Genomic DNA, 22,511 nt, shown 5'->3' with positions numbered 1-22,511 from the left:
TTCCCAGAGCTAAGTACAGGGTATAAGAATACAAACAATCATAATCTACCTTATGCAAACAATCATAAACTACTAAAACTATCGCACTTTAACTCATATAGATTAACTCCAAACAGTATAAATATCACATCAAAAATTATTCAAATGCTGGATAATACTCTTTAGTCCCATATTTACTCCATAGTATCTCTCTGTTGCCAATAGTCTTTCAGATACACTAAAGTCTTTACCACATCCTCGAAATTGAAAACTTTGCAGTCCATTCTTCTATAATCGGTAGTTCTTCCTTTTTACTAAAAGTCTTACTGCCATAGTTAAATTCAGCATCCACAATAATACAGCTTCAAGTACCATACATTACTTTCCAAACTTAAAATTTTTTATGTATAATCACATCATTTTTATATTTTCTATTACATGTCTCATTATTGCCCATAAAAATAGCTTACAAGTTAGCTTTCATCTATAGTTTTTCCCAAACATGCAACAGAGCATATCACAAAGTATATACCTTAAACACATTATCCACCTTCTTCTCACACAATAGATATACATACCAACCAAATAGCAAATCATAACCTTCAAAATTTCAGTAAGCACTACTACAATTCTTCCCAATTAGGTTTTCATAATTATCTTAAAATTAAAACAACATAAAATATTACAAAACATAATTATTTTATATAACTCTACATTTGAGGGTGAAAAATATATCCCCAAATATTTAACCCTTCTAACAACTTCAATTCCCATTTACTCTTCTAAAACCACCCTTTATAATCCTTATTGCATTATTATCTCCTTCAGTTCTGCAACTAAATCTTCAGGCTTGTCTCGTTCGTCTAGAAGCAGCACGCATCTTCCAATTTCTGGCCTCCTCCGGTGACACTGAAATTTGATCCACTCCTGTAACTTTCTCATCTGTCTGCATTGTTCCTTCAACACCTTGTAGATTTTCTCTGTGTCATTGAGACTCTCTCTCACCTTTCTTCTTTGTAGATTCCAGAAGTGGTATGGGGGCTGCTTTTAAAACATTACTGTAAAAATCACGTGCCTAAATCACGTTGTAAGACGATGCTTCATACCTTCATAGGTCACCACCATACCCACTGGTATCTCCCATCTAAACTTGATATCACGTCGTCTCAATTCTTGTATCAAAAAAGCAAATTCCTTCCTTTTTCTTAAAATTCTTGGAGGGATCTCTTTTAAAATCAAGACTTTTTGCTCAGCAATTACAAATTCAATGTTGTAGGAGGCTTGAATAACTTCATTTCTAATCACTCTCTTTGTAAAATAAACCACCACATCTCTGGGTAATTTCCTTTGTCTTGCAATCCACGAATTAACACGGAAAATTTTATCTATATCTTCCATTATTTCATCTGCTGGTCGCCCCAGCACCCCTACCAGAGCCTCAGAAACTATTTTCTTCAAATTTTCTTTAGGACTTTCTTTTAAGCCTCTAACCCTTACAGCAAACTCCATCTGATAATACTGTACCGAGGTCAAATCACAATCAATTTTCTCTACCACATTTTCAGTTTCTGTCATTTTTACTTCCAGTCTAGTATCATTTTGACTGAGATCTTCCACTCTTTCATCCAAATTCTCAATACATGTAGCCATGCCTTGAAATGCAGATAAAATGTCTACTCTTATTTCTGTTAGTTTCTCTGTAATCTTTTCGTCCATAACCTCAGCTAGTTTTTCTGTTAACTTCTCCTCCAACCTTTTATCCATTATCTCAGCAAATTGTTGCAATTGCTTTTCCATAATCTCTTGCAGCACATTCTGCAAATCTTTGACTGTAAGGGTTGATGCAAATACGGGTGCAGGGGCCAATAAAGCTTGCAACAAAGACTGCTGCACCAGAACAGGAACTTTAGAAGATATAGCCGCCATTTTCACCCACTATTGTTTGCTACGCACTTCCACTTTCAAACTCAGCAAAGTCCATTGAGTTAAAGATCAAAAGACCATCTTCACCTAAATCTCCTGTATCGCTCTGCCTGCGTCCTCGTTCTCCAAAGTTCTTTCTTGCTAGCAGGGATGGTTGCGGACACCCTGTTCTGCTCCAAAAAGTCCGGAGCAGAAGCGCCTCGCAGTCCGGAGCATGCCCAGGCTTCGGGGGGGCTCAATCCTTCAGCCGCCAAAACTTTAAGTTCTGGCGGCCCCAGAGAGCTCTACCCCTACCTGGGCGCTCGCCCCCTCCTCTTCTCCCAAGGAGGGGGCTTCCGAGCCACCGAAACAGCTGATCGGCGCTGTTTTTGGCGGCTCTACGGAGCCGCGAGGCTGACAGCCAAGAATGGCTGCCTCCGGCGACGCCTTGCCATCCGGAAGTCTCTACTTGCATTTTTTACATGCTTTCAAGCTGCTAGGTTGGCAGAAGCTGGGACGAGTAACAGGCGCTCACTCTGTTATGCAGCACTCGGGATTCGACCCGCCAAACTGCCGACCATCTGATCAACAAGCTTAGCGTCCTAACCCACTGAGCCACCGCGTCCCTATTATACATATAAATATTAATCACTGTCTATCTTGAATACATAGAGAAAGAGGAAGCTTGAGAGTTCACAAGGTTAATACTGTATGGAACAAAACTGTCACTGAATATGGATGTTCTGCTTGGATACCATGAAGCCTCCTTGCAGAAGGTAACAAAGAAAACAGGTTGTGAAGAGGATGTATAGTGTCCCAGACAATTTTGCAAACCATGCTCAAACAACACTTATTATGCAATGTCCTGAATAGAAGGGAGCGAATCTTTTCTGCCATCCTTACTACTCTCTACACCACCTTCCTGTTTGAAGCAGTGATATTTCCAAACCAAACCGTAATGCAATACGACAGTAATGTAATCCTTGGTTGTATAAAGAGGCATAGAATCAAAATCAATTGAAGTATTAGTACAGCTTTAAAAAGTCTTAGTAAGGCCACCCCTGGAATACTGCATCCACTTTTGTTCCTCATATTACAAAAAAGATGTTGAGACTTTGGAAAAACTGCAGAGAAGAGCAAGTAAGATGATTAAAGGCCTGGAGGCTAAAACATATGAAGAACCATTGCAGGATTTGGGTTTGACTAGTCTACAGAAAAGAAGGATTAAGGGGGACATGATAGCAGTATTTGAGAGGTTGCCACAAAGATGAAGGGATCAACTTATTTCCCAAAGCACCAGAAGGCAGGACAAGAAACAACAAATGGAAACTAATCAAGGAGAGAAGCAACCCAGAATTAAGGAAAAACTTCCTAAAACTGAGGACAATTAACCAGTGGAAGAGTTTGCCATCAGAGGCTGTAGGTATTTCATCACTGGATGTTTTTAAGCAGAGACTGGACAGTCACTTTTCTAAAATGATATAGGGTCTCCTGCTTGTTGGATTTGAAGACCTCCAAAGTCCCTTGCAGCTCTATTCTGACTGATTGATTGAAGATGGATTTGAGATTTTATTACTAATACAATACTATTTTATTTTATTATGATTTTATTATTATTGATTTTATTACTATATGATACTAAAAGATTACATTTGAGTCTCTCAGTTTGTGGGAATGCATTGGCTATGATGTGAGATACAAATATTAGTGCATTAGTCCAAGCTGCAGGATTTATATTTTAAAACAATTCAGTTGTTGAACAGGAAAACAGAAATCTGTAAAAAAATGCACTCCACTTTCAAACTGTAAATCTGGTAAATACTGGTAAAATAGGAGGAACGAATATTACATCTTTGCCTCTGAGTATTTTTTTAAAAAAGGTGGGATAAAAATAAAACAAAATGCTGATTTACTCTTGCATTTCTGTTAGGAAATAAGTATATCAACCCTATTATTTCTACAAGACACTCTTATTTCACTCCTCTGTCACCTTGGTTATGCAAGCAAGGTCTGAGGCAATCTATCTATACTTTATAATGGAACTCATAACTAACATTTACGGAATTTATTAAATTATCCGATCCTCTGGCATCAGAGCATTTTCTATAAGGCAGCAGATTCTGTTACGTTAATACTGTAATGTTTTCAGGGAAAAAACCAACTGAGGGAGGATTCTCACTCAGCTGCTTCTGCCGCTCCACCACATGCTCCTTGGGACCACGTAAGCAGGCCTTCTTCTGTTTCCTACTGAGTTAATCAGCCGGCACTAGGACCAGGAAAGGGGTTTCTCTCAACTTTTTTTAGCGAGTCCGGTTCTCTTGTCAAGACTTTTTGTTGCCCGGACACGTTTTTTGTAAGTTTCTTGCAGCCTTTGATGTTCAACTGGCAAGGGGGAACCGCCTGTCTTTTGAGAGAGATTTATCTAATCTCAGAAACGTAGAAACCATAGTCCCGCAGGGATTTTAGGATCTTTTTTTGGCCACCCTAGCTCAGGCCGCTGTTTTACACGTCGACGGAATTGATGCTGCTGGCTAGAGTTCTCTAGGCCGCCTCTATTTTACCAAAGCGCCGCCTCTGGCCCGTTCTTTCCCCTCCCTCCCATCGCAGCGTGCAATCTCAAAGTGCAGCTTTTTTCTCCCTTTTCCACAATAGTGCCATCGGGGGAGATCATGAACTTGCTATACCTTATCTTCGCTCTGAGTTCTTATGGGGTTCACAGCTTGGGAGACCCAGGTCCCTTAGAAGATGTCGTCATTGACAGATACTACATCCCCAAAGTGTGCTTGCGAGAAGTTCAGATGGGTGACTTCGTCCGCTACCATTACAATGGGACTTTTCAAGACGGCACCAAGTTTGACTCCAGGTACTGGCTCGCTCGGTAAATCCAGAACGACTGTGCGAGGGAAAAGTCAGGGCTGTTTTTAAAAACTGCTCTTTTTTTTGTCGAGATCAGGGATAAATATGCGTAAGTCACGAACAATAATGTGGGATCATTATTAGCCCTATTAAATCCGAATTCCAAAATGTTAAGTATATTATTTATTTATAGAATTCGAAGGAAAAAGTTTTCCCATAAATTGCAGTACAAAAACTAAGGTTACATTTTATTCTATTTTGCAGAGTATTTCCGAAGTATTAAGTTCAGCAAAAAAAGTAAAAAAATAAATAAAGGAATTATGTATCTTCTTTTCCGTTTTGTTGGACTTTAATAAAAAAAGAAATTTGGCATTGCTGACCACATCACTTCTATGTGACTGCACAGCATTTGTGTTGCAAAAGACAAAGCATGGATGAATGTTATTGGAATAATGCAGGGTTAATTTTATAAATTCCTACTTCTGAATGAGAAAGAAAGTGGGACCGGCTTAGGAACCAGATATTTGAGTGAAGGAGGGATAAGATGGATTCCTGTCTTATAGTGGGTTGAGATGCCAGTGCAAAATGGAGAATTCAATATGGTAAACGTCTAAAATGAGTTTAAATCTACTTGCTTAAGTAGGTGATGAAATGTTAACATGTCATATGATTGTCAATCATATCTTGAAGTTTACTCTTTGACCAGAATATTAGGTTTCTTCCTATGGAACAAATAAATAGAAACCATGCATACATGTTTCCTTTCATCTCTGTAAATAAAAGGGTTAGAGACTTGAAAAGGGAAACACTGAGAACTGCAGTGTTTTTTAAAAAAACAATTTAATTATAATGACATCTATTCATGTCAAACTATGTATGCTATAGATTTTGATGTGGAAACTTTATCTTTAATTAGTTTCATAATTATTCCTTTTAGAAAATGGATTTAAGTTAGTATTGCACCATGCATTAATCACTGTTATTGGCTCCAACATCTGGTTGTCTAATGGCATCATTCTGTTAAACTGCTATCCAGAAGTAATTCCCTGTTGAATGTAATGAGATTTACTATTGGGGATACAAGGTTTAATTCTGCATCTGCCATAAGATTCCCTATTATTCAGCATCCTAGAAATTTGGGAGCAGGGTTTCTTACCTGTATCCATAATTTGCTTGATTTTTGCCCTAACACCCCATATTAAATACACTGTATTTGCACTGCCTGGGATTTCTGAACACTCAGGAAGCCTTCTTTGATCCCATCCTTTCCATTTGTATTTGACTACAACTGTTATGATTCCTATGCCAGTGGCAACTGAATGGGAAAACTACTGGAAAGGCTTCTATTAGTTATATTGGCTAAGACCCAGTGATTAGCTGGTCTTCCACTAAGACTTTTTAAAAAAGTATTTATGTAAGCATTCTTTCACTAGATCAATCCAGTCCAACACATTACTATTATTTACAGTCACATTCATGATAATCCCATGCAATAAAGTTCCATGCCTTTAACTATGCCAAAAAGTTGAAAATAAATTCTTTTGCAGTAGCAAAAGATATTTCCTTCAAGTGTTAAATATTATTACCCTTAATGTTTAGTTTTGATTTTCACCTAGGCAGTGTCGTAAGACTGTTTAAAGGAAAGAGACAGTGGGTTGCAAAGGGGTGCCAAAGAGATAGCGTCTATAATGGGATCTGAAATTTTGGCTGTAGACGTGTCACTGCATGAAACCGTGACAGAACTGAAAAGTTAATTTTGAATGGCTAGATTTTGCAAGCTAAAATATTGGCTTCCATTCCTATTCCAAATATATGAAGTAGGCTGCAAGCCCTACAAAATGCATGCAAGTTTATGGCTAGTTTAAGTTTTCAGAAGTTTTGTCGGTAAGGAAAATTCAGTCCCAGTTTAAACTGCAGTTTTGGAAAGGACATGGTGACTTAGCTAGCCTTTCCTCCCACTGCATTTGGAATGTAACATTCTGCCATTCCACTGAGCAAAGGAAACTAGAGATCATGTTTCGCTTTCTTCTATGCTAGAAAAAAGGGATCATTCTGGAAGGAAAGATTTGCAGAACATCCATCCATGTTCTGGATAAATAATTAGGTTGAGATACAACTCTATTAAACACATGGATCCTGCTTTTGCAGCACAATAATAATTATAATAGATCTGTCCTAAAATATTCAGCTGCATCATTACAGAGGGAATGTTTAGCCCAGAGGTATCCAGTTTTGGCAATTTTTAAGACTTGTAGAATCCACAAATCCTAAAGTTGCCAAGGATGTACACCCCTGGCTTAGTCAATCCATTCTGTGCATGGGTGACCACTATTATGTGACCATTACTATACTTGCTTTTTTTTTGCAAGTATAAATTAGGGCCATGGGACCTTTACTTGCTGATTTCTTCAGTCCATTTTTTTCCTATTTTTTCACAAACAGTCATGTCCTTCTCTATTTAGATTTGAATGGATTCTATCCTGAAACAGTACAAATATGATAGATGGAGAAAATCCTGTTGTGGTTAAAATAACGTTCCAACAGGGGACAAGCGTGCCTTTCAAAGGGAACAAAAGAGTCACTTGTGGTATTCAGGCTTAGTTGATTGTTCTATATAAATTGTTTTGATTTCAATGATAGGTTGGGCTGAGATAGAGTAACTGACTGCCCAGCACACTTTATGATCAAATGGAAACTTGAATCTGGGTCTTCTTAGTAAAGTCTGATAAGATTGAGTGGCTGAAGATTTTAGGGATCCTCACATTGTTATTTTTTTCATCATTAAATCTGGGTGAGATAACACTGCCCCAAACAGGGTTGGTGCACAAAATTTGGGGCTCTTCTTGGACTCAACAATTCTTGCTCAAGGAGCATAAACTCAAAGGAGATCCTTTGCAGACTTGTATTCCTAGATTGGGCGGTACTGCTTATGTCACTCATGCCATAATCACTACCTAGTTGGAGAATTGTAACACATCTTTCGGCATTTGGAAGCTGATCCAGATGCAATACATGCAGCATTGGGTATGCTGTGAGGTACACACACACAACACACTACAACATGAATTGAACTGGTTTCTATAGGCAATTCAAGGTTCTAGTTGTCACCTTTAAAAGCATACATGGCATGGGGCCGAAATATTTCCAGAATGTTTCTGTCCATCCCAAGATCAGAGTGGGCATGTTCCAGGTTCCATTGATGAAGTAGTGTTTTTTTAAGCGTCCTTTATTTATTTTATTTTTATTTATTTAATTTAATTTGTATACCGCCCTTCTCCCGAAGGACTCAGGGTCCTTGGATTAGATTTTTCTTCGATTTGTAAATTTGTATGATATTATCTGTTCACCACCTAGAATTCTATTGGTACTTAACCATTATATACATGTCTAATAAATATAAGTTTTATACTTCATTGACTCTCCCTACACTGCCCCACTTTGTTACTGATTAGTGTTCAATTTAGAACAATTATCTAATTATTTATTCTTTAATGCTCACTCTGAGAATAAATTTTCTTCTCCAGCTATGACCGAGGTGCTACTGTGGCAGGTGTTGCAGGTGTGGGACGACTCATCACTGGCATGGACAGGGGCCTGCAGGGCATGTGTGTGAATGAGAGGAGGCATCTCATTGTGCCACCACACCTTGGCTATGGCAGCATCGGTGTTGGTGAGTATCAGTGTTGACTGGAAAGTTGAGAGCAGAATTGTGCTAACAGATCTAAATTAGAAAGTTGCTTCTCAATCACAATTACAAATAGGCATAGTAATTTCCAGATTTCTTTTTTCCCTTCCACATGATATATTTTCATCCATAATTGTTTTTTTCCACCATTTCCTTTGACAATATTTTCTAGCTATATTATAATATGGAAAGATATGCTGTGTAAGGACAGTGTACATGGTACTCTCCTGGTCTCCATTACAGTGTATCTTATTTTCAATCCCTTAGCTGGTCTCATCCCACCAGATACCACCCTCTATTTTGATGTCATCTTGCTTGACATTTGGAACAAAGAAGATAAGTTGCAGATCACCACTCTCCACAAGCCACAGCAGTGTAATCGCACAGTGGAGAATTCAGACTTTGTACGATACTACTACAATGGCACACTTCTGGATGGAACCCCCTTTGATTCCAGGTAAGAAATTCTAAAGCATAGAGAGCTATTTCTTAGCAGCTGAGGATCAAATGTTTATAATCGGTTAAGGGCCATAATTGGGTATATGATGAGATGATATTATAAGTGGCATGATCTATGTGGTTATACTGAAAGACGTTTGTAGGCTACACTAGATCATGTGTGACTTGCAAACTTCTTTCAGTTGCCTACTTTGGTGTTAACATATTACTGGTGGCTTGGTTCAGACAAAGAAAAAAATATATCCAAGAAAGCAATTTCCATAATCAACTCAACAATTTCATTTTTTCCAGAGTAGGGGCAGCAATCCCAAACAACTATACAGTTGCAGAAGAAGCAGACATTCCTAAACCAAGCACATTAAGTTCACTGATCAAGATGTTACAACCTTTTAAGTCAGTTAGAGTTATAAAGCAGAGATCTTTTTGCAAAGTCATTAATTCCTAATTACAAAAGGATCTCATAAGGGTAGATAGAGGCCAATATACCGTCTTGAATTTATTGCCAGAGCCCTCCAAATTACTTGCTCTTTTAAGGTACTGTTTTGGACCACTGTTGGCCGCTCAGTTTTCATTCATTCCCTGATCTGCTTCATCTACCTAGTATCCAAAATTTTTTTCTCCATCCTCTCCTAGCTATGGAAAAGACAATACTTATGACACCTATGTGGGTTCAGGCTGGCTAATCAAAGGTATGGACGAAGGCTTGCTAGGGATGTGTCCTGGAGAGAAGCGGCAAATAGTCATGCCTCCTTTCCTGGCCTATGGAGAGAAAGGCTATGGTAAGCTGGTCATGAAATTCATGTATTTCTTCTTCACCAAGAGATGAACTATTCCTCTTCTTTTGTTATGAAATCCTGTGGCACAAAAAAAAATGCAGATCTACTAATTTGGATTTCACAGATAATTTGGATTTAACCACCACCCATCATTTGCAGACTTTATGTGGAAAAATAGACATTTGTAGGGTGAGAATTGTGGCTGTTAGCTCTACTCTTATATGGAACTCTTTTGTAGTTTTGGGATTCTGTAGTCACCGCTATCCTTCCACCCTCCAGATATTTTGGGACTGCAGTTCTCAGAATTCCCAGCTGAGTAGGAGAAATATGTGGCTTGTGTGCAGTGTTGGGATAAATTCAGGGTTTTTTATGTTTGTTTTACACCAGGTGCTGCTAGCTACTGAGACTTGCATTGAATTAAGCTTTGCAACTGGGCACTTTTAAAAAATGAATGTCAAAAACTATTCTCACAAACATAAGAGCATCTGTTTGTATTCCTCCAGAGTGAATATCCACAAATAACATAAACGGCATACTGTATCATCCAGTTTAAAAGCATTGTCATCACCACATCTGACTCAATTCATATCTGTGCCAGCTTGAGCTGAGCCCTTTCCCCTTCCTTTCTCTCAGGTACGGTCATCCCTCCGCAAGCATCTTTGGTTTTTTATGTTCTTTTGGTGGACCTGCACAATCCAAAAGATAGTATCTTTGTGGAGTACTTGGAAGTGCCAACGTCATGCAAACGCAAGGCTGTGATTGGCGATTTTGTGCGGTACCATTATAATGGCACTTTAATGGATGGGACCCTCTTCGATTCCAGGTGAAGTAAACGCTCTGCTGAATCAATTTCAAATTCTGATGATTACATGCCCAGTCTTCATGGCAACAGTATGGAAGTGATTGGCTTCTTTCAGCCTGGTTCCTTGATGTTTTATTTATTTATTTTATTTATTCAAATGTATTAGCCCCCCAACCCCAATGAACTCTTAAGTGGCGTACAAAATTGGAAAGTCCAGAAAACAGGTAAAATATCAAATCCAAGAGACAGTCCAGATAAAAAGGATCTTATAAACAATACAAAGAAACAAGAGCACCAGAATTATGATAATACACTGATGTATCAACCCCTGGCTTGGAACCAAAGACAGGTTGTAAAAACTTTCCAAGAGGGTGCAGGAGCAACCTTCAGCTTCCATCTGAGTTCTAACCAGCCTTTTAGACATCAGCAGTTGGCTAGGTGTCATGATGACTTGCCAAGCTAGGAATGAAAGAAAGATCTTAGAATTGAAATTTATTTTGGAAAATACACCATCAGGCAAGAAAACATTGAAAGCCACAAGTTGCATAGAGATGTGATAGATTATATAGATAATTATAATTATTATAGATTATATATAGCCAAGCAAGACACCTACCTGCCCGCCCGGCGGTGCTCTTCCTCCTGTCTGAGGTTTTCATTGTTGTGAGCATTTCTATTGAGGATTGGCAGTGGGGGTGGGGTGTTTGGGTTTATTCCCCCCCCACCTCTGCTGGGTGGTTGTAGCAGGTTTTGGTCACTTCACATGACCCTGGGATGCTGTGACCATCATAAATATGAATCAATTCCCAAGCATCTGAATGTAAATCACAAGACCCTGGAGATGCTGCAACATTCCAGCTGATCGATGCTTCTTCTAGGCTCAGAAGTGCCAGGATCAGCACTAAGCTCCAGCTGGAGCCTGGTGCTGATCCTGGTGCTTCCACTGAGCCCTGACAGCCCTGCAGCTCCAGCCGTCTCTCGCTCAGGCTTGTGCAGTGCTGCCACCGGTTCAGCTCATTCCCCTCTCCCACTACCACTTTTCTAGGATGGTCGCGTACCACCTGCTAGGTGCCAATGTACCACAAGTGGTACCCGTACCATTGGTTGAAAAGCCCTGCTATAGGTTGCTCCTTTCTTATCTTCATAAATCCAGATCAGCATTTCAGAAGGTTGGTATAGCCAGAAAGTAACTATTCAGGCAGGTTTTTCCAAATACAGACGAAGAACAGGAAAACATCACAAGTTGGAGAGCAAGAAGTAGAAATCCTCTGATTGTTGAAATCCTAACTACCGGTATTTGAATTTGATCCAAAATAATTGTACAGGAGTGAGAGACTTCCAAATATTTATATTATTACTTAAGCCCGATTTGTGCACCTTGTTGTGATCTTCCTTATACAGACCAGGTTTACTTAAATGAGTTTAGACAGTTTGAGCAGTCTAGCTGGGAGCGAGCAATGAGTTTAGCTGTAGCACCAGCCAGTTCTCCCCCACAATTTCTTTTCTCTTTCAATTCCAGCTATTCACGGAATCATACTTATGACACTTACATTGGGAAAGGCTATATCATCCCTGGAATGGATCAAGGACTAGAAGGGGTCTGCATTGGTGAAAGAAGACGAATAACAATTCCTCCCCACTTAGCCTATGGAGAAAATGGGGCAGGTAAGTATCAAGAAGGTGGGGGAAAGTTTAGTGTAATTATAATAAACTTTTTTATATGTATAAATATATATTACCTTCCAAATGTGTTGGACAAGCTCTTCCAGTTCCCATGCCTATTGTACAATATGAGTTGTACAATCCAAACACACATCTAGAGAGATCTGTGGGAATTCTCTCCTTTGCCGATCAGACACAGCAATCTGTATCTGAAAAATATAATTATAACATGAATATAAATTAGACACTCACGTTTGGCAAAGAATTCTTTATAAATCTGGAATTGCAGGTTTTAAGATGTCTTGAGGTAGCTATGTGCCTCAATTCCTGTATGGTTAACTGGGATGTCCAGACATATGAACCTTTAGGTCTGCAGAGTTTCTCAGTCATCCAGTCATAGTTATCTCAAAGGTGCTTTTTCAAAAGGCAACTGGACTATTTTCTCCCTTCCCTTTTCTCAAGGGAAAAAGCAATCCTATTGCCTTTTGGGGGGGGAAAAAACACCTTTGAGACTTTTGTAATACAAGATTATGACTATACTTGCAAACATTAAGATAATTTTTCAGTGTTTTGCAGTATTTCTTTTTCTCTGTGTTGTGCCACTCTAAAGAACACATTTTATCTGTCCTGGAAGTAAATCCAGGTTGTTTATACTGTATGGATCTTAATCAAGTTATTTTAATAAGCCATTGATTTGATTGGAATGTAGTCACACTTTTTCTCTGTGATATCAAGGTGGCATGTATAAGCACTCCATTCTCCAAATTTTTCACCTCCAAACCATGCAAGTTAAGTTTAACTGAGACTGCCCCAAAGCAACTGACTTTCTATGACAAAGGATAGATATGCCCCTTTAACTCCTAATCAACTTATCTGCTACATCACATGGGCTCTCCTATGAAATATTAACAAGCAGTGCTAATTAGGGTCTAGTTACTCTAACATCTATTCCTAAGGTAGCTACTTCATTTTCCCTTATGGTAGAGCTGGCTCTGCTCTTCCTTTCCCTTGAAACCAACAATTTTTGCTAAGCATTTGTTGGCTTCTAAATCTAAACCTTTAAATAGAGCACAATTGAGATACAACAGATCCTGAATAAAAAAAATGAAAGTGTCCATTTACAATTTACTTGATTCCTGCCAAGGAGTCTTTGCATTCCTTAATAGTGTAGTATGGAAAAAGTTTTCAGAAGTCATAAAGTTCAATATTCAGTGGGCTAGACTGTGAAACAAAAGCAGAAGAAATGGCTGAGTTTATATTTCATAGTGATAGGCTTGATTCTGCCTTCATGCAGTATGTGAATGTACCAATTGATTTGTTACACCACAGTTTATCTCAACATGGTGTGTATACCTTGATATCATAGCTTGTTTGCCAAACCAATAATTAAAACAAACAATGGGTTAACATAATATGTAAACACAGGGAATATATCAGTAGACAATGTTACCTCATGTGCTTTTTGAAACTTTTTGGAATCCATGTTCCTGGAATACAGAGCAGCAAAATATCTTTGGTCAGCCAAGTTCCACAGAGGACCTGCATATATACTCTTCTTTTCCTTTTCATTCTTTCTTGCATTCTTTTGTATTCCAGGGAACAAGATACCGGGCTCTGCTGTCCTTATATTTGATGTCCATGTCATTGATTTCCACAACCCCACAGATTCTGTAGAGATAGAGACCATCTTCCGCCCTGCAGACTGTAACGTCACCGCTCAGGATAGAGACTTTGTTCGCTATCATTATAATTGCTCACTCTTGGATGGTACCAAGCTTTTCTCCTCGTGAGTTCCTAGTTCAGTTCAGTTAAATATCTACCCTGTCTCCACTGCAAAAATCCCAAAATGGAAATATTGAACAAATACACCAACAAACATAGCCTTTATTTTACCTGTATGAACCAAACATAACATCCTGATATGAATTCATTTCCCCCATCAATGATTGACTAATGCCCCCCATCTCAAAAGCACTATATAAACCTGAAAAGCTTGGGTCTTCTGAATTACAACAGTTGTTTAAGATATTTCTTTCATGGGTTGTTTTCTGAGAACACCACAAATTTGTTAGTGTCCCACATTGCTTTAGGTACCCTTCTAAGGCAAAATAATATGTGATTAAATAAAGTGATACAATAATTTGCATAATCAATACAGTCGCAGAATTTAGGTTTTTCTTAAATCTAGAATTCTACATAAAAAGCTTTAGAGAACCAGTAAGGGATGGAACACATTATTCTGAAAATCCAAGAAAGTATTTTCAAGACTCAATGGCTTGTTTCCCACTAACAGGCATGACTATGAACATCCTCAAGAAGCTACCTTGGGTACCAATAAGATAATTGAAGGCTTGAACAGTGGCCTACTCAGCATGTGTGTGGGAGAGAAGAGGACTGTCATTGTTCCTCCACATTTGGGGCATGGTGAAGGTGGTGGTAAGGAAACTTCTTAGGAAACATTTCAGATTATCGTTCAATTATACAAGTTGAGCAGAAGAAATGGAAAAATAAATATTGGATGAATCCTGAATCCCTTACTGTGTCCCTTCCTCCCTTTCTTCTAGATATCATTATTGAAAAAGGTCTCTGTGTGGTGTGTGTGTGAATAAGGTGATACAGGTAGTTCTTGAGTTATGGAGCCTGCATATTAGGTGGGAAGTCAGAAGGCTATCAAATGAACCACTAATGCTGGCACAGCTAAGGCTGGCATCTAGCAAGAAATGGAAAACTGGGAGGATTTCTTCTCATCACTGGCCTTAGCTCTACCAGTTTTAGTTTCACTAGCATTACATTAGCAAAGCTGACGTGCGTGAAGCTAAGGCATTTAGTGTTAGTGAAAAAGCTAACACTAGCAGAGCTAATGCTGATGGATCTAAGGCTATCTAGTGTTAGCAAGAATTAAGGCTATCTAGTGAACCTAACGCTGGCAGAGCTAAGGCTAGCCTTAGTGAGGAAAACTAAACCAAGAGTATCACTGATGTTATTTTTCACTCAGAAAAAGATGTATGCTTGTGGGATTGTCCTAGATCAGAGATGTCAAACTGCTGGTCTGTGGGCTGGACGTGTCATCTGGAAGCCACACCCACCCCATTGCCAGCAATGGCAAAAGTCCCGATGCGTCTTGCGATGTCATATGACGTCGCGAGTTTGACATGTCTGTTAGATAGCCCAATAACAGAATGGCCTTAGAAATTATGCATTGATTCTATCAAGAGACTTAAATTCTTAGAAATAATTGTTGTGATCTCTAATATAATTTAAAGAGACCATTTATTAGAATAAATATTTCCCTTGCCTTTGACTCACAGACCTAGTTTGCATGTCACACAAAGGCATAATGTGATTCTTTGGGCAGGTTAAGTTTAGTATGCCGCATGAATACAGGATTATACATATTGGTTTATTTAGTAAACCATAGTTAAGCCCACAATAGCCAAAATAATGTATGAACTAGGTCACTGTTACTGCTGCCTATAACACTTTTGTGCATGCCTGGAAACTAGATTTCTGTCTTACAGATAGCTCTCAACTTATGACTATAATTGAGCCCAAAATTTCTGTTGCTAAACAAGGCAGTTGTTAAATGAGTTTTGCCCCATTCCATGACCTGCAGTTGTTAAAGTGAATCACATGGTTGTTAAGTAAATCCAGCTTCCCTTAGTGACTTTGCTTGTTGAAAGTCAGCTGGGAAGGTTACAAATGGTGATCACATGATCCTGGGACAGTGCAACTGTGATAAATAGATGCCAGTTGCCAAGTGCCCAAATTTTGATCATGTGACCATGGGGATGCTGCAAGTTGTATGAAAACTGGTCATAAGTCATCTGGAAGTGAGAATCTTCACTGACATGGTCATAAGTCACTTTTTCAGTGCAATTGTAGCTTCAAATGGTCACTAAACAAATGGTTATAAGTTGAGGACCACCTGTACTGAGATGTTATTCTTTTTCTTTGAGCCCGCGGTGTACCTGGAAGTGCTGTTCTTCGCTTTGACATACAACTTTTACACCTGGAAGTCGGTGTTCCAGAAGGTTATTTGTTCATTTGGCATGGTGAGCCACCCCAAAACCTGTTTGAAGCCATGGATCTGAATAAGAATGGTGAAGTCCCATCAGAGGAGGTGAGACTGTGTTCTGTTTTAGAAAGAAAGCAGCTGGTAAAGGATTCAGTACTGGAAGGATAATTAGATTGATTCTTATTGCCTAGTCCATTGAATGCATATGTTGGCAAAAAAGAAAGGTCTAAAGATAGCAACAAGATTTCACTTGTAGAATATGCATATAGTTGGGGCATTTCCTGATATGAAATGGAGCTCTTAAAATGTTACCTAGTTTCTATAAATACTTGTTATTAAACCTACATTGAAGGAAAAAAATATTAGGGTATTCAGTAGTCAGTATATACACTAAAATCAATAACTAATTAAATGGCTTATTTCATCCTAGCTGCATTATTGCCAGAAATAAATCACTTTATTTGAAATGCTTCACATCTAGAGGATCCACTTTTAGAAATAATGGACCTATTATTGTTTTTTTTTATATGTCCATTCTGCAGTTCTCCACATTCATTAAGTCCCAGATTGCAGAAGACAAAGGTCATATGATTCCAGGCGTTGACCCGGAAAAAGTCATCACAGACATGTTTCAGAATCAAGACCGGAATAAAGATGGGAAGATCACAGCAGAGGAACTGAAGCTGAAGTCAGATGAGGATCAAGTTAAACATGAGGAACTTTGAATTATAAAGAATCCCTTTTTAAAAAATGCTCCCATTTGGTGGTCCTTTCCCTATTTGGGGGAGAAAATTGGCCTTCAAAAATTTCCAATATTAGATTGGATATAGGAAGCCAATAGGGTTTTTTCCTCATTTGTTTTTGCTTTGACTGTATATTACTGGAAATGAGTTAAATGAGAAACAAAACCCAGTGGGCTAAATGAATGATGATAAATCTCCCAATTCACTGGTTACATATCCTTTCCTGAGACCAATTCCTAATTGCATTCTGCTTATTTCTCGATTACAGCAGTTGTCTTGCCCATAAATCATGACATTAAACCAGATATTCTGCTTGGGACCTGTGCATTCAACTGTCCAAATCAAGGTTGAATTCACTGTCAGGAAATCCAGACTGGCTTATTGGAGCAAAATAAGCAGTATAAGGTGTCTCTGTATTCACCAACTATTTTTAGGTTTTTAAGGCAAAAAGAACCCAAATTATTATTATTTTTCTTTTTATTATAAGTTAGAATAAGCTTTTTTAAAAAAAATGATTCCTGCACAATGCTTAAAGGATTTAATTGGTCCAGCCTTTTTTCATGACTTTACCCTTGAATTTCTGTAACTGTTAAAAGTACAGGGCTGTTGGATCAATGCCAATCTTGAAAATCCAGTAGATCAGAAGAGCATGACCATAATTTACTTTCCTTAAATCCACTTTGTTTGTATTTTTCTCTAATGGGGATCTACGATTAATTGATAAAATTAAAATCCTTTAATTTAAAATTCTTGAAGCAACTAGTTCACTATAAAAAACTGGCTGGTACAAATAATGTATCTTTAAGGTACGCAAGAGACATTACTGGACTGTTAACATCCGTGACTTTTGTCAGTAAAGAGGATGTTAGTCTTGATCTGATATCAGTTACATTAGCACACATGTTTAACTTCACTCTAACCCCCACTAGAGCTGAATAATAAAAAGTACTAATAGGAAAGCTGAAGTAAGTTAGGAAAACCTGTGCACATCCACATCTGAGATTCTGAGCTACATGTTTCAACTGAATCATTAAAATTCTTGAAAGCAACATGCAATTGTTACTTTTGAGCAACAAGCAATAAGTACAGGGCACTTACAATTATGTAAAATGTTTTTTCTGAAGGGCAGAACACCCAAGTCCTAGTTGTAGTCTTTGTACACAGTATACAGAAAGATGCACTGGCACCCACAATTTCTCCAAGTTGATGTCTTATAGAAATAAATGAATTTTAATTATCATGCCTTTTTCTAAGTAACGGATTTTCTCTCATGCACTTCAAGTTACACATGAAGTCATTCAAGAAAGATAGTCATAACATAGCAGTTACATCTTTTGAAGGCCCCTTAAGTCACCAGTGGAACAAATATTTATCATCATATAGAGGGTACAAAATTAAAATGTCTCTTGTGCTTCTCCCATCTAAAAGTAGTCTAGGACTCATTCTCTTTTACTGAACAGAACATCCAGAAATTTACAGTATCCACAATTCTTTTGAATAAGCCATAATATTAAGGATTGAAATCAGTGAAATCACTACTAAAGTATGTGCCTTTGGACTTACAAAAGTCTGGATAGTGTTTTTTTTAATTACAACTGTTTTTTTTAAATTGTAGCATGTTAAAGTCAGTGGTGCTGTGGTAACTTTTAAAAAATTGGTTCAATTAAAGCAGATAAATCCAAATAAAATAGGCATACCAAAATGTTCAAAATAAGACATTTGTTTTATTATACTTACATGTCTTTTAAATAAAAAAAATGTTGAAACTTTTGTGGAAAAGCTGGATTTGTCCATATATAGTTCAAAAACATTTTGGAAAATAAATGTTTCATGAAAACAAAATACAGAACATCAGAATTCCAACAGTTTGCATACAAGTCAAACAAAAATCCTTAATTTATGCACACTTTTTAATTATCAAAGTTAAACTTACTTGTCACGCATTAGTTTTCATTGGAAAATGCTCAATAACTACTGGGGCTAATATGTATTAAACCTTATTTTAAAAATACTTTACATTACATCTGGCACCTAAATTCACACATCCAATTTAGAACATGTCCAAATATATAGAATTCCACAAAGCTACTCACCCAGAAAGCACTTCAACCCACATTCCACAAGTCATCTGCATTAAAATAGCATCACCAATAATACCAAATTGGTTTCCACAACAAAATTCTTTCAATAAATGCAATGTATCTTAAAATGGATTGCATCATATTATTGCCATTATTTTCTATTTTAGGAGACGGAGTAACAATAGACAAGTCTAATCCATAATATTACTCCCGTATTGTTCTTTTAAGAATATTTAATTAGTCAAATGAGTCCTGATTCTGTTGCAATTTGGCCAAGAGAAAATTGTCTGCTAAATTAGTAGATATCTTGGTACAAATTTGATGCCATTTTGATTAGCAGTATAGTAGATGTAAAAGCAAGATTAATGCTAACTGGGCACTAATTAATTCTATGATTATGGGAATGTTAAAGAACACTGAGGAGAATATTCCAAAAGGAAACTAGCTGTCAACAGTTAAGGAAGTGTACATAGAGTTTGGCCAAGGATGAAGTGTAAAATGCCATTTACCACATCCAATGTTTCATCTTTCTCCAGTACAATATCATAAGCCTCAATGTATTTCTCCCGCCGTTCTTCCACCTGCATGGGACAAAGTATAAATAGCAATTACAGTACTAATCTCAACAAACCTGCAGTCTGTGGTTTCTATAGATACTAATACTATGATGGAACATTTTCTGTGTATGGAATGCCACAAGAAACCCAGTATTGATAAAAGGCTAAAAATTCCACCTCAAGACTGCATTGGAAGAATCACCTCATGGTTATAATACCTAGCCTAACTTTTGAACTATCTTGTTTCTTTCTCATCCCCACTTTCTTTGGTAACAGCTTACCTGATGAAGAGTTCTGAAGAACATAAAAGCTGGCAGACATTATGCATCGCTGTGATCGTTCTAATAATGAAAAACCACAACTAGATAATAAATCTAGCTATTTCTCCTGTTAATTTCTACTGCTAGTAAAATATTTCAAGTCATCTCTTATATCACCTGATAGATAAAATTAAAGCTTAGAGACCTAGATAAGATTGATGCTGCTACTCCTTCACATTACTTCCCTTCAGGCAGAACCTATTTATTTATAAGGCTAGAAAAGACAAGGCAGGAACAACATTAAATACACAAAACAGCTCTTACTTCCTAATGAAATTGGCTATACCTCTCCCAAGTTAACCATCTATGGCATCCAAACTTTTCTTCTTGAAATAGGTGCCTTATTTTGCTTCCAGACAGGGCTTTCACTGTTTTAGCCATCTAGATACTCTCAACTCACCCTGTCATTCAGGAAACCAATCCGGAGGATATTCTCCATGTCAGCAACACCATCTGCCATACTGAGGTCACCCATGGAATCACCAAGCAGTAAGATATTTGTTCTTTTGCACAGTTGTTGGAAATACTCTGTGTTCTTCAGGACTGTGTTGTTTTTGTTATAGATGTGGATAAGAGGATCTTTGAAACCTTGCAGAACACCCTTCAAAGGCAAACAATGAGTTTATAACATAAAAATGGCAAAATGCAGCTTAGAAGGCATTCTGTGGACATGCACACCCATAAGAGTATGAAACTCTGGTATTGGAAAGATGATAAATAGGAGGCTGGCACAAGTCTCTTAAGAATAATCTTCCAGATTATAAGATTAAACACCAGTCATAGATTAAAGTGAAGGTTTGTGTCCAAAATCCACTGCTTGAGAAATCCACTTGTTTTCAAAGCCTAAGCAGCAGAGGCTCTTTATTTTAAAAATGGATTTTATTAATAATTTTCTTAAACCACATTGATTAAAAACATCCCTAAGGACGGAAGCAGCCAGATCTATAGGAAGCAAAATTAATTTTAACTAAAAGCTGAGAAAAAAACCCAAGCAATAGTGTCCATAGAAATTAAACCCATCTCCATCAAACAGCTTTCTTAATATAGTTTAGAAATGGCTCTACTAAACTGAACAATCTCAAGGATACTGAGTTTGAAAAGAATGTAACATACTTTTTGTAGATACAGATAGTCCTCAACTTATGATCACAATTGAGTTCAAAATTGGCTGCCAAGCGAGACAGTTGAGTTTTGCTCAATTTTACAATCTTTCTTGCCTCCACTGTTAACTTAATCACTGCAGTTGCTAAGTTAATAACACAGTTGTTAAGTGAATCTGATTTTCCCTTTGACTTTCCTTATCAGAAGGTTGAAAAAGGCGATAATGTGATACAGGGACACTGCAACCATGATAAATATGAGTCAGTTGCTAAGAGTCTGAATTTTGATCAAATGACCATGGAGATGCTGCAATAGTTGTAAGTGTGAAAATGTAAGTGTGAAAACCCAAGTTTTTACCACTTTGAAGAAAATTATCCAAATCCCTAAGATATTCATTGTAACTGCAGCATTCAAAATTCTGTACATTGTGGCAAAGCCTGGAAGTTTTTTATTTACTGCCCCCTTAACCTTCTCTGATTCCACAGGAAACCTTTTGAAGATACTCCCATCAGGGCAAAATGGCAGAATCCTTGGAATGCTTTCAGGTCAGAGGAGATGAAGTGGGTAAAAAGAGATGATTCAACTCACATTGTCATCAAAGTCCATATAGTTGGAGACCACCTTTATGTTGGGATGGAATACACCAGCCTGATGAATTATTTCCTCTAACACATCACCTACACCTGCTGAAAAGATGAACAGGGGAACTTTGTTCTCATGCAGCTGGTCAAAAAAAATGTTGAAGCCATCTCTAAGTGCAAGAAGAAAGAGAAAGGCAACATTAGGCTAATGTTGTGAAATGTGGGCATTTATATTTAAAGGGCATTGGCAAAGTCCCAATGTTTCTAATAGATTAGCTCAAAAAGGCAATGATTTCTTGAAGCACACAAGTCCTGACAGAAAAAAATGCCCCTTTTAAATTATCAACAGTAAACAGTGAACTTATCCACTCACTTATCAGTTTCTCGGAACAAGTATAATCAGATTGAAAAAGACAAAAGCTAATAGCAAGTGATATCCTAAAATATACAAAATTGTCACTTCTGTATTTATACAAAGTATAGCTTTCTAGATAGCACACATGTACTTAATTGCAATAGTTTCAGTGAATAAACTTATTGCTTAATATGAAATGTCAAGTTTATAATTTTATTTAAAAGTACACTTTGGGTGGATGATTTAAACAATGGCTTAAAGTTCTAACAACTGAAAACTCATGCACATAAACATCAGATGGTACCAAATCCTTTTCTCAACATGTGAGTTCATGCTGCATTGGAAACCTTGCTATAGATAGTTCTCAACTTCCAACCATTTGGTTAGTGAGTATTCAAAGTTATGACAGCATGAAAAAAATGACTTACAAACGGTCCCCATATTTACAACCATCATAGTATTTTGGCAATCATGGTTCAAAATCCAGGTACTTCGCAACCAGTGTATATTTATGATGGTTGCAGCCCTGGGGTCCTATGCTCACCATCTGCAACTTTCCCAGAGGGCTTCCAACAATCAATGTGAATGGGAGAAGCTAGATTTGGTTAACAACCACAATGATTAGCTTATTGATAAC

General features: G+C 37.6%; 2 protein-coding genes and 1 long non-coding RNA gene across 5 annotated transcripts in view; 1 reads left to right on the top strand and 2 right to left on the bottom strand.

The window, feature by feature from the left end:
• Nucleotides 1-4,475: 4,475 nt before the first annotated feature.
• On the top strand, nucleotides 4,476-16,901 carry FKBP10 (FKBP prolyl isomerase 10). The gene is made up of 10 exons (XM_081344990.1): nucleotides 4,476-4,744; nucleotides 8,262-8,407; nucleotides 8,690-8,879; nucleotides 9,515-9,660; nucleotides 10,291-10,480; nucleotides 11,979-12,124; nucleotides 13,718-13,907; nucleotides 14,415-14,557; nucleotides 16,078-16,241; nucleotides 16,679-16,901. Exons 1-10 carry the CDS (start codon nucleotides 4,551-4,553, stop codon nucleotides 16,859-16,861), a joined length of 1,692 nt encoding a protein of 563 aa, XP_081201116.1. The 5' UTR covers nucleotides 4,476-4,550; the 3' UTR covers nucleotides 16,862-16,901.
• Nucleotides 10,704-13,700, bottom strand: LOC308678121. The gene is made up of 4 exons (XR_014028602.1): nucleotides 13,572-13,700; nucleotides 12,199-12,330; nucleotides 12,010-12,104; nucleotides 10,704-10,918 (listed from the first exon to the last, which is right to left on the bottom strand). It is a non-coding gene; the product is annotated as an uncharacterized lncRNA (long non-coding RNA).
• The window catches only part of NT5C3B (5'-nucleotidase, cytosolic IIIB), a 15,381-nt gene continuing 6,787 nt past the window's right edge, over nucleotides 13,918-22,511 (bottom strand). Inside the window, exons 7-12 of one of the 3 annotated variants that reach the window (XM_081344989.1) lie at nucleotides 21,527-21,689; nucleotides 20,238-20,438; nucleotides 19,470-19,541; nucleotides 18,617-18,659; nucleotides 16,047-16,254; nucleotides 13,918-13,951 (exon numbers count right to left, since the gene is read on the bottom strand). In XM_081344989.1, the coding sequence (XP_081201115.1) occupies nucleotides 18,624-18,659; nucleotides 19,470-19,541; nucleotides 20,238-20,438; nucleotides 21,527-21,689 (472 nt within the window). In that variant the 3' untranslated portion in view covers nucleotides 13,918-13,951; nucleotides 16,047-16,254; nucleotides 18,617-18,623. Of the gene's footprint in view, nucleotides 13,952-16,046; nucleotides 16,255-18,027; nucleotides 18,090-18,616; nucleotides 19,542-20,237; nucleotides 20,439-21,526; nucleotides 21,690-22,511 lie in introns of those variants that run through there. The other 2 variants (XM_081344987.1, XM_081344988.1) reach the window with 2 other exon arrangements.

Source organism: Vipera berus (assembly GCF_964194415.1).
Source record: "Vipera berus genome assembly, chromosome: Z".
NCBI lineage: Eukaryota > Metazoa > Chordata > Lepidosauria > Squamata > Viperidae > Vipera > Vipera berus.
This window is presented reverse-complemented; position numbering and strand designations above follow the sequence as displayed.

Excerpts from the sequence above, each read along its gene's own strand:
- FKBP10 (XM_081344990.1), top strand. The coding sequence starts at position 4,551 with ATGAACTTGCTATACCTTATCTTCGCTCTGAGTTCTTATGGGGTTCAC. Across the intron at positions 9,661-10,290 it reads CTATGGAGAGAAAGGCTATG|GTACGGTCATCCCTCCGCAA; the intron begins GTAAGCTGGTCA and ends CCTTTCTCTCAG. Across the intron at positions 14,558-16,077 it reads GGGGCATGGTGAAGGTGGTG|CCCGCGGTGTACCTGGAAGT; the intron begins GTAAGGAAACTT and ends TTTTTCTTTGAG.